Consider the following 12,426-nt stretch of genomic DNA (forward strand, 5'->3'; position numbering starts at 1 on the left):
GAGCGTTAGTTCTAGTGAGAGTGCCTCTAATAGCTGCAATGTTAGTTCTATTCTTTGGTGTGTTAGTTCTATCCCCTCCAGCGTTAGTTCTATATGATGGCGTGTTAGTTCTAACCTATTTAGAGCGTTAGTTCTAGTGAGAGCGCCTCTAATAGATGCGATGTTAGTTCTATTCTTTGGTGTGTTAGTCCTATCCCCTCCAGCGTCAGTTTTAGGCGATGATGTGTTAGTTCTAATCTGTTTAGAGCGCTAGTTCTAGTGAGAGCGCCTCTAATAACTGCGATGTTAGTTCTATTCTTTGGCGTGTTAGTCCTAACCCTTCTAGCGTCAGTTCTAAGCGATGGCGTGTTAATTTTAATCTGTTTAGAGCATTAATTCTAGTGAGAGCGCCTCTAATTGCTGTGATGTTAGTTCTACCGTGCTGCGTGTTAATCCTATCCCCTCCAGCGTCAGTTCTAGGTGATGACGTGTTAGTTCTAATCTGTTTAGAGCATTAGTTCTAGTTAGAGCACCTCTAATAGCTACAATGTTAGTTCTACCATGCTGTGTGTTAATCCTATCTCCTCTAGCGTTAGTTCTAGGCGATGGCGTGCTAGTTCTAATATGTTTAGAGCGTTAGTTCTAGTGAGAGCGTTTCTAATGGCTGCGATGTTAGTTCTACCGTGCTGCGTGTTAGTCCTAGCCCCTCCAGTATCAGTTCTAGGCGATGACATGTTAGTTCTAATCTATTCTTTGGCGTATTAGTCCTATCTTGCTAGTTGTTATGTTACTTACAACTTTTCCTCTAGTGTAAGCTGGTGTTAGTTCTCATTTAACCAGAAAAAACTTTCAATCGGCAAAAAACGAAATATTTTGTGCATACCAGGATCAAAACACTATCAATGTATCAAACATTTAGTCAGTGATAGGTTCATTACATGTTTTATGGTTATGACCTTCCATATGACATCGAGAATATTTTGGCCGTGTGTAAACAATTTTGTTGCTGATATGCCTGGTTTTATTTCTCACTTTTCTTTTTGTTATAAGTGGAGGTAGGATCTGTATCTCCTCCCTTGGCACCATGCGCTTCTCATAGTCAGGGATAGGGTAGAGGATTGGCTCGTAGTTTTTTTAAAAGCTTCAACCGTCATAAATCATATATCTATTTTCATAAACATAATGGTTGCGCATGCATGTTTGCAAGGGACACAGGTTACATCCCACCCACAGCAAGTGCATATTTTATTGTCTAGATCCACTTGACAAGATCTATGAGATTGTACCTCAAATAATCCTGTGTGAGACTGACGAACCTCCAATGGACGGTCATTTTCCATGTTCTCTTTAAGGGAAAGTTCAGCTTTGGGGCAAAGAAATTGATTCCAACTTTCAGCCATGACTCGTCGCTCATTCATGCAAACCATAATCTATTTACGTATGTGCTCTACCTGTTGAAGTATCCGTAGAAGCCTAGCCTCATGTATCCATTTGTTGAATGACTCTGTAACATTTGATGTAACGTGACCATATCTGAAACATAATAGGGAATTTGTCAAAACTTATAGTTAGTTCGTCTGAGTCATTGTTAGTTCTATCTACTTCTGTGTAAATTCCAACTGCCCTCATGCTAGTTCTAGCTGTTGCCGTGTTAGTTCTAGGTGTTAACGGTTAGTTCTATCTCTATATAACTTTAAGTTCTATTCTAAGTGTTGGTTCTATTGGATATGTTAGTTCTGGCTGTGTTATTGTTAATTCTATTGCAGAATTTCACGTCTAGATTCATTAGACAAGCGGCTTATAATAGATAAGTAATAAAATAGCTTATAACTTACCTAACTCCAGGGGAAAACGCATTAGCCTAGTTCTCTGGAGCGTAGTTCATCACAATATTGTATGCTCTTTCGTCAACAAGTCTAATGTTGTCCATATAATCGTTCTATTCTGCTTTAGTATATTTGTAATAGGCAGATTATAATAGATTACCCAAAATCTGAGTATCCTTTGATTTGAATCCCAAAGTCTTCAACTTTGTCCTGAAGTTCTCAACGCACATACAATAGGCAAATGAAAATATCCCCTGATTTCCATCATATGCTACGACGCTTAGGAGTATACATTTGAATCAATCTTTCAAAAAGGTACTATCCAAAAATACAAATGGTATACATCCGTATAAAAGACCATTTATGTAGGCGGCATAGCAGATGAATATCCTTGTAAACCTCCCCTCATATTGTTCAACATGAATATAGCTACCTGGGTTTGTCTTCTTGACCTCTTCTACATAGCTAGAAAATTGAAGATTAAGTGTTAGTACCACTATTGCAAAATTAGTATAAACAACATCAAATAAATGAAAATAGTTTGTCTATTGTAGATATCATCTTCTATTTACCATCGTAATTGATCGTAGGACTCATGGGCATACCATATAATTGCTCTTGTGCTCTTTCTTTACCCCACCAAATCTTACTATAATCGACCCTAATCCCATACGAACTTAGAAACCACTTTTGAACGTCAATAGGTCGTATATCCGGTTGTACCTTTAACGTGGGTTGTAATTGGGTAGCAATGAATTGCCGAGAGGCTCTAGATTGACCTGTATTATTGCCATGCTGCCCATAATTGTGATTGTCCACTAACCTTTTGATTTTAAGTCTATTATCATTTTTCGGTGGAGAGACAAATAACATCCATGGGTAATTTTTGGCTTCCTTAAACAGACAAAAAACACGAATACGCTTCGGTTCATTCTTTCCAAACTCGTATTCGAATTTTTTTGCCATGGAGTAGTATAGCAATGCCAAGCTTAACTCCTTTGCACTTTCAAATCGTTGTCCCTCACCGGTTAAAGCTGTATGCCACCAAGCAGGAATCCTCTCTGACCTGCTAATCATATCATCAATCTTCAAAATATTATCTCAGGAAGGATTATCATTGGGATTCTTATCTGGAACACTTGTGGATGATAACACCGGCGGGCCACAATCCATACTTTTTGAGCTCAAACTGCTGAAAGCGCTACAAATATTAAGAACATAAAAAAATAATCATAAACTACACAAATAGTAGTAACATCAACAAATAATACCAAAAGCTAAAAAGCAAAAACGACAACTGCTTGCAGTTAGAATCAATTAGAACTAGCAAGAACTAACAAGAAAACCATTAGAGCTAATAGTGCGTTGATTAGAACTAACATACTCGACCACACATTGAACTTGAGCTAAAATTAACAATAAATTGTATAGAACTGACATAATAGCTATTAGAACTAACAATATAACCATTAGGACTAACAAGATATAGATTAGAACTAACAAACTTTACAGTGCTTGCAGCATATGGAACTAGAGATAGAACTAGCAATAAATCTAGTAGAACTAACAAAATAGCGATTAGAACTAACAAAGAAACCATTACAACTAACATATGGAGCCTAACAAAGAACTGCTTAATGATAAATCGATTAGAACTAACAGGACCATGATTACAACTAACATATGATCGAATTAGAACTAAAGTTCAGTTAAACCTAGCATAGAACTAACAAAAAGACGATTAGAACTAAAGTTAATTGATTTCACAGCTAATCTACATGTCTTGTCGGACTTGCTCGTTTTCTTGTTTATTCGAAGAATCATCTACTTCTTTAAAAGCTTGCATCAGAACATCTTTCAGTCCAAGATTGTGGCAATGCTCCACCATAGACGTCAGATCCCCCTAGTTCTCAATGAGAAAATTTAAGCTTCCAACTGTTTCATCTTCGTATGCCAAAATTAATGACTCATATGAAAGATCTAACCTCTTTGCCACATCAAACTTGAGATCCAAGATGGTGGTTGAAGAGCTAATCTTCAAGAATATCGCATTATACCTCGAAGAGACAATGCAGATGATGTCATTCTCAGCCAATTTAAAGGGAAGGTAAGAGTAATGGAGAGAATTCTTGTCTGAGGAGGAGTAATGGATACCTAAATAGTTATTGCTCATGATGGAGTAAAAAAATGGGGAAACTTTCCTTCATTTTTTTCCATCATATCGCATTAATGAGAAGTGACTACTGTTTCGGGACGAGGTCTCGTCTAGGGAAGAAAGAGAAGGGCAATATCGGCTTTTTTTCAAAATACATTCTGCTTTTAGTATAATACTGACGTGAAGGGGGCTTGAAACATTAAACGTTACTTTTTGGGGCTATTCCACATGGGGTAAAATACAAGGGGGCTCATCACACGAAGTTCCCACTTTTGGGGCCTGGACATTTTTTTCCTAATAAATAAATATTATTAGAGCTCCTATTTATATTAAATTTAAAATTAATAATTTAAATTATTAAGCATAAAATATTAGCTCATGTGAGAAAGTAAAGTAATTAATGGTCTATATAAGTATATAGTCAATCAATCAAACGTATTAAAATTATGATGACCATAGTCAAAATTATATGGTGGGTTCATATTAAATATAATTTAAAAAATACATTAAAGTCAAAATCGTTTTAACTACTATATAGACTGTCTGAAAATTTTTGCATATATAAACTATACTGTCTAGGAATAGTGATGTGCACACTTAACTATGGTCTGATAATCTTAAGAATGACTTATTCTTCAATATCATCATTAATTGATGTATATATGCAGTACATTGAAAACACAATAAAAATTTAGAAAACTACAAAATAAACACCCTCAAAAGTTTTAAAAAGTGTAAAAAACATCCTAAAATTTATAATTTACAAATACACAAAACTATTAAACATTACATTGAAATTAAGGAATTACAAAAAAATCATTAAAAATTTTTAAACTTTGGAGGGGTAAATTGCAATGTACTAAACTTTAAGGGTGTTTTTTGAAAATTTTAAATTTAATAGATTTTTAATTAGTTACGTTATTTTCAAAAAAGTTATGGGTAATATTTACCATGAAAAGTTTTTTCTAAACCTATACTTGTAAAAGGTGTATGTTATTTTTTGCATAATTTTAATTTTTAGGGGTTGTTACTAATTTTGCATAATCATTTTAGTGTCTATAGGTTATAAATTCTTAGGTGGTTTTTGTAAATTATGAATTTTAAGGATTTTTTGTAATTTTTTAAACTTATAGACCTTTTCTACAAATTGTAAATTATTTATAGACTATTTATAATTTCTATGCTTTTAATTTACTAATGAATTTGAAATTTTTAGAGTGTTTTTTTGTAAATTTTGAAATTTAAACATTTGTTTGTAATTTTTGAAACTTTAAGGGTGTTTTCTATAAATTATATATTATGTAGGGAATATTTATAATTTTTATATTTTTAATGTAATGTTAGGTTAGAATCTATCATGATTTTTGTAAAACTTACAATTTTGAAAGTTTTATTTTATATTTTGTAAAAAGTTCTGAGTGTGTATTACAAATTTTATAAAATATTTAGGGTTGTTTGTGTTATTTGTAGGTTTTTAGTATGTTTATAGTTTTGAAAATTTAAGGTATTTTTTATAAAATTTGAATTTTAGGGGTGTTTTTGTAATTTTTAAAACTTACAAGATATTTTTTTCAAAGTCAAAGAACTTTCAGTTTCTAGTTAGCATATATTTTTCAGATTTATTATTTAATTGAGATAAGTAAAATTTATAATTTTCAAGATGCTTTAATAAAAATTTGAATTTGTAGGGGTGTTTTTGTAATTTAAAAACTTAGAGAATATTTTTTACTAAGTCAAAAAAATTTTAGGTGCTGACTAGCATATGTTTTTTAGATTTCTCTACAAACTGAAATAAGTAAATGATTTGAATTATATGAAACATATCTATTTTATCCAATAACATGTTAAGTCTTATTATGATTAGAATAAATCATTTGATTAATTCAAAGAAGACATGATAATTAGAATAGATTAGTATAACAATGTTATATTAAAAAAAACTAAGGGTAACATTGACCATAGAAAGATTTTTCCCAACTCGTATTTTTAAAGGGAGTATGATATGATATGATATGATATGATATGATACGAAATATTCAAAAAACAATTCGGATTTGTTAGAGATGTACTGATATCCAAATATAGACATGTTTCGAACGAAAAAGGGATTTGAAATGGCCCAATTTAGAAGTTTCCACCATCAAAAAGTAGCAGGCAGGCAGGCACTACATTTAATCACAACCATCCATTGCGCGACGTATCAGGACTTTTTATTAAGAAATCGAGCTTGAAAATTAAAATCGCTGATCCATGGACTGCCCCACAACATTCTGGGCATGGGCCTGGCCCAAATTAGTTTTATTTCTGTAAGAGTTACTTATTATCCATCAAACATTCAATTATGCGAAATCAACGGTCTATAATAAGGCCTCCAATTCTCAGCGGGCCACAGTTTTTTTTCCCTATAAATTCTCCTTAAACCCTGAGGTTCCAAAACCCTAGCTCTCTCTCTCTCTCTCCCATCGCCCGCACACACACAAACTCTCTCTCTCTCTTTCTCTCTCATCAATGGAGTTCTGGGGTTAGTGTTTGTTTTCCTCCTTTTCCTTTTTCCAGTGCATATTTATTTTATTTTATCTAAAATCTCTGATCGAATATCAAACAGAGAAGAAGTGTTTGTATATTTCCCTTAAATCTTTCGACGTTTCATTCTTTCATCTCCTTAAAATCTCTGATTTATAAATGTATCATTTTGTCATGTTGGATTTTGGTTTGAGGGCAACAATTGTCAGGGCCTTGGGTTTCTGAAGGAAATTTCTTTAAATATTTCAAGTTCAAACTTTTTTAGGTGATAAATTTTTTTTACAGGCAATTTTTTCCCATATGGGCAATTGAGAATTGGGCAATTTTTAATTGAGGACCATATTGTTTCTGATAGTTTCTTTTGGCAACTGCGTTCAATGTATGAATAACATTAGATTGGTTTTAATTGCGATTATTTATGTGTTCAGGCGTTGAAGTAAAACCCGGAGAAACAGTCAAGTGTGAGCCAGAGGAGGAGAGATTAATACATATTTCACAGGTAATTTTACTAATTAAGTATGGACTTTGCTACGAATTAATAACTGTTGTTCATCTTTCCTCTCATTTTGCTTAATGCAGTCTGCACTTGGAGAAACTAAGGAAAAAGGAGAGAATGTACCGATTTATGTGAAATTCAATGAGAAGAAGCTAGTTCTTGGGACTCTTTCTTTGGAGAAATGTGCCCAGATTTCTCATGATTTAGTGTTCGAGAAAGAATTTGAATTGTCCCATGGCTCTGAAAATGCTAGCGTCTATTTATGTGGATATAAGTCTGACATTCCATCTGAAGAGTATCCTAGTGATGATGATATCTATGGTGAGTGCTCTTGTCTTTGGTTCTTCTTTTTCCCAGCTTGTAATTACTTATGCCGGTTTTTCTTGTTGCTAATTGTACCTAATTTACTATTTCCATTTGCAGACTTTGAGGAAGATGTTCCAGTTGATCTGGATGGTAAGCGCCTGCTGTTTTTATTCAAAAAAAAAAAAGAACAGTTTGATCTAATTACGAATTAGACCTAACGCCGCCTCCTATTTTAGCCACATTACTTTTGTTTAATTTCTAAACTGTTACTTTTACTTTATTAGTGAGGCTAATGGTGTGAGCTCTTCGTGTCTTCTCTGCAATTGTGCTCATATTATTGTATCTGTGTAAAAATATTCAATAACTGAGCTTAGTAATTAGAAGTAGTACTAAATCTCAAATCACGTGGTATGTATAGTTATCTTGTTGAGTTCTTTATCACTTGTTCATTCTTATTCATGTAAATATTGTTATGAATGTTTCATTTGTCAATATTTGTTTTCCAATTAATTTTAGAAAGTATTACGAATACTCGGAGACATTGAACAATCATATGCAAAAATATGTTATTTATTTTGTGCATCAAAAGCAAGCACATGATTCATTAAATAAATTAAGATGGATATACCAATTATATAGCCATCATTGTCGTATATCATGTTTATTACCCTTATTCACAATAATTGTTCTTCAACAGTGCACAATGTCACATGGTTGGAGTTATTCATTTGCACGTAAGATACTTAGCTTTATAAACTTGTTGAATCAAAATTTGGAAGCGGCTTTCATCAGTTGCATGAGATCGTAGGTAACGTGCATTCAGCCTTTTTTCCCTAAGATAATCTTTAAGGAGGCAGGATGTTTAGTTGATATCACCTGGATTTAGGAGCCCCCCCCTTTAGAGAGCCTATATAGATTTAGTCAATAATCAATATCATCTAGGTTGAATTATGTTAACACACTAGTTTTAAAATGCTCTAAAGCAATTTAAGTTTAGTATAGCACTTGCGGCAGCCAACTTCCACTAGAGCGAGCAATAAGTTTAAACACCATGTCCTTTTTGGTTATTTTGATATCAATTATAATCCACCTATTTGCCAAACATTCTACTATTGAAAACATATTACAAACCATCAAATTTACCAGACATTCTGGGTTATAAGCCTTTGTGGTTGTGTTGATAACAATTTTCATCCACCCATTTGCCAAACACTGGAAACAGATTATAATCTACCAAATTTACCAAACACTTTAAACTATTTAAACCAGTGATTCTGATCACACTTAAAATGAAGCATGCACGGGCTTGTGAATCTTTTAGTTTATGGTGTAATTTTTTGTTTGTGTCCATGTTGCATTCATCCTTTAATTCTGTATTTTCTACTCTGGTAGTTTTTCTTTGTGATTTATGAGGTCATAACATATCAGTCTGATTCAATTAAGTTTTGGTGAATTTCACCCTGTTATTTGCCACCTTCGTGTAATATTGCAACATTAAATTTCGGATCATTTTGATTATTTCAGCATTTCTCTACCATATGCACAATACAATTGATATGCAGGCAATAGCAAGGTGCTTGGCGGGAAACCCAAGGAAGAGAATGTGGTGACAAAACCAAAGGGTAAAATGAGTGGACCAACTAAAGCTGAGCCAAAGCTTGATGAGGATGACGAAGATGATTCAGAGGATGATTCTACGGATGATTCCGAGGGTTCTGATGGTGATGAGGTGAATTTATTAGCATAAAGTTGTATCTAAACTTGCAGTATTTATTAGTTATTTTGTATAGGGCAAATTTCGCCAAACATAATTACTTCTGGGGTTTTGAACAATACTATTACAAACTTTTTTTTATTAGAGAAAACTACCACGAACTTTCAAGAATACAAGCTATATCATGAATGAAAACTATTGTTACACAGTGTTATCTGGTTGGATAGAAGTTTTAAGTATCTGTGAAATAGGAGAAGGGTAGGGGAATTAATAGATGATATATAAACAACACAAAAAGGAAAAATTGGCCACACCCTAATTTATTTGTATAAAGTGGCATTTGTTAGCGTAGAGTTGTGTATAAAATAATTAGCATAAAGTTGCATTTACAAGATGAATTTATTTTATTAGCATGAAGTCTCATCTAGACTTATGGTATTTGATAGTGTTATTTTGTATAGGGCCAATTTCAAAAATAAATTAACATGAACTTTGGCGGGTTTTGCACAAAACTAACATAAAGCTATTGGATTCCGATCCTCTTCAATTAGGTGGTAATTGGAGTGTAATTACTCCAATCCTATCCCTGTGTTCTAATCCCAAAGGCTGAGATGAAGCCACATAGGATTTAAACTATCACAATACTGGATTTCACAATGGTGATTTTAAAGACAATAATAGTTTTCAAGGTAATATTTAGAGTCCTACGTGGCTTCCTATGATGCACGGATATGGATACGAGACACGGATACGACTCGGACACGAATACGGGATACGGCAAAATCCAAAAAATAGGATACGGGGATACATCAAGGATTTTAAAAAATATTATTATATATAGAAAAGTTTATAAAATTCAACTAACAATTTAAAATATGAATCTATCACAAAATAACAAGTTTGTAAACAAAAAGTACCTCAAGATGAAGTGGAAGCTGAGAGATTAAGAGAGAGGATTAGGTTTAGGGTTAGGGTTTTTTCCTATTTTCTTTCGTTTGAGTCAGCTGAGGATCAAATCGAACGGGAGATTTGAGAAATAGGCATGAGTTTTTTAATCGAACGGTTCGGGTTGGATTTTAACAACCAAACCTGCAACCCGAATGAATCGGCCTTCGGCGAAGCAAGATCTGTTTGTCATCTCTTGCTTGCGTGGGTCTTTTGCCTGTGACGGGGATGTTGATATCCGTGGACCACCGGGGCACTCAGATCTGGTCCGAGAAAATCGGACAAAGTTTCGTCTATCCGCGAGGGGATTTAGAAACTCTGAACTTCGTCGATCTGCGTGAGATCTAGAAGTGTAAAGCTTATGCCTCGGCTAAAACGAGGCACTAGCTCTCCTTTGTATCACCGCTATGAATCTATCACAAAATAACAAGTTTGTAAACAAAAAGTACCTCAAGATGAAGTGGAAGCTGAGAGATTAAGAGAGAGGATTAGGTTTAGGGTTAGGGTTTTTTCCTATTTTCTTTCGTTTGAGTCAGCTGAGGATCAAATCGAACGGGAGATTTGAGAAATAGGCATGAGTTTTTTAATCGAACGGTTCGGGTTGGATTTTAACAACCAAACCTGCAACCCGAATGAATCGGCCTTCGGCGAATCCGAGCCGTGTCCGAGCCCCTTTAACCGTGCCCGAGCCTAATTTGACCATTGACCTGTGTCGGACACGGATTGACCGTGTCTGACACATGTCATGCACATGTCGTGACGAATCCGTGTCCGATTCGAGTCGGACACGGATTCTTGGCCTCCGGGGGCGAATCCGTGCTTCAGAGGTGGCTTCATCTCAGCGCATGAAATTGGAATAAAAGATGAGGATTGTAGTAATTGGGCATTCTCCAAGTGCCACCTAATTTGAGGGGATCCTAATCCAGAGCTATGTTCTTAGAGAAAACCTTCAAGAAGAGTACAAAAATATGTTGCTAAACAGTGTTAAGTTCTTGAATAAAAGCTTTCCATCAGTTTTGTGCAAAACCTACATGGAAATTCCGTGATATTTTGCGTCTTTTATATGTCAGCCATAAATAACAAATCAATACTGTGCTTACTAGGTCACAGGACAGTTGTCTCTCTAAATTTTCACTCTAGTCATCTCTCTGCAGTAGCATTTGAAGTCTATTGAATCATGCATTATATAATATGTTATCTTTATGGTCCAGGACATGATGGAGGCAGACAGCGATGATGACGAGGACAGTGGCAGTGATGGGGATGATGAAAGCTCTGAGGATGAAGAAGAGGCTACTCCAGAGAAGGTAGCCATACTTCTTTTTATTATACGCCTTTTCTATTTCTTCTGCAGTTGCTTTCTGTATAACACTTTAATATGTTTTTTTTTCCTCTATAGGCTGCTGCTAATGGTAAAAAGAGACCAGCTGGATCAGCACCAAAAACCCCTGCCGAGAAGAAGGCCAAGCTTGTGACCCCAGCTGGGCAGAAAACAGGTCAATGTTTTCTCCCTTTCTTGCTGCAGATAATGTGTTTGGATAGGAGTAATATCATGGTGATGAGATGGTTAGATCTTCTGATGTTAGACCTCAATCTGAGTTGCAACTAAAACATTCATATTTTGTTTTTGGGTTTTTTCGATATTAGTTCATTATATCTTTCATATTTTGAAATGTGTCCCACAAATCATTGAAATTTTGAACTTAGTCCTTCCCATAGAAAATAATGTAGTGAGGTGAGATTATGACACTTGCTAAGCTACCTATTCCGTTCCATTATTTGCAATTAGCATACAATATCCAAACAATCAAAATACTGGATTTTAGTGCAATCAGAATGTTGTATCAATGCAATCACCAATATTAAAATTTGCTCTGCTGCTTTAATTTAACATATTTTTCTTATAACAGGTGGTGACGGAAAGAAGGGTGCACATGTTTCAACCCCGCACCCTGCGAAAAAGGAGGGAAAGACACCTGCAAACAGCGATAAGGGGAAGCAGCAGACTCCTAAATCTGCCGGTTCTGTTAACTGCAAATCATGCAGCAAGTAATGAACACTGAAATAATCCATATGTAGCTAACTTTTTTTCTTTACTCTTGCTTGTTTGAAATGAAACTGATTCATTCTTCTCGTATTTTAATTTTGTATTCAGGTCTTTCCACTCTGAGAAAGCTCTTGAATCTCATACAAAAGCTAAACACAGTGATGGCAAGTGAAGGGAGTGGAAGAGTTGAATACCCAATTTTGTTAGTTTCCTATATAAGGCGTATGGACGTGTGGTTTCTAGTTGAGCTTAGTACTTTTATCGGTAATTTTTTTCTTTTTCTTTTTTTTTCCCCTTTTTTTGCTTTTTTCTTTTTGGTTCCTCAATTTTGGGCCCTGCATTATGGGGATGTTGACAGTCTTAAAGTCGGATTAGAGTCATTTAATGAAAACTTTGAGATTTTTTTTTGCAATGGTTCTCCTTCTGTTGTTTGTT

At 34.6% G+C, this 12,426-nt stretch overlaps 1 protein-coding gene across 1 annotated transcript; it reads left to right on the forward strand.

The window, feature by feature from the left end:
* Positions 6,427-12,218, forward strand: LOC109824567 (histone deacetylase HDT2-like). Its single transcript, XM_020391195.1, has 9 exons — positions 6,427-6,481; positions 6,912-6,982; positions 7,063-7,300; positions 7,403-7,435; positions 8,848-9,014; positions 11,156-11,251; positions 11,344-11,440; positions 11,855-11,993; positions 12,100-12,218. The coding sequence occupies exons 1-9, from the start codon at positions 6,469-6,471 to the stop codon at positions 12,161-12,163; spliced, it is 918 nt and encodes a 305-aa protein (XP_020246784.1). The 5' UTR covers positions 6,427-6,468; the 3' UTR covers positions 12,164-12,218.

The sequence above is a fragment of the Asparagus officinalis genome, chromosome 9, assembly GCF_001876935.1.
Source record: "Asparagus officinalis chromosome 9, Aspof.V1, whole genome shotgun sequence".
Taxonomy (NCBI): Eukaryota; Viridiplantae; Streptophyta; class Magnoliopsida; order Asparagales; family Asparagaceae; genus Asparagus; species Asparagus officinalis.

What these genes read in the sequence shown, in the direction of transcription:
- LOC109824567 (XM_020391195.1), top strand. An exon ending in TAGTGATGATGATATCTATG is followed by an intron (nt 7,301 to 7,402) that starts GTGAGTGCTCTT and finishes TTCCATTTGCAG; the next exon opens with ACTTTGAGGAAGATGTTCCA. An exon ending in AACTGCAAATCATGCAGCAA is followed by an intron (nt 11,994 to 12,099) that starts GTAATGAACACT and finishes TTTTGTATTCAG; the next exon opens with GTCTTTCCACTCTGAGAAAG.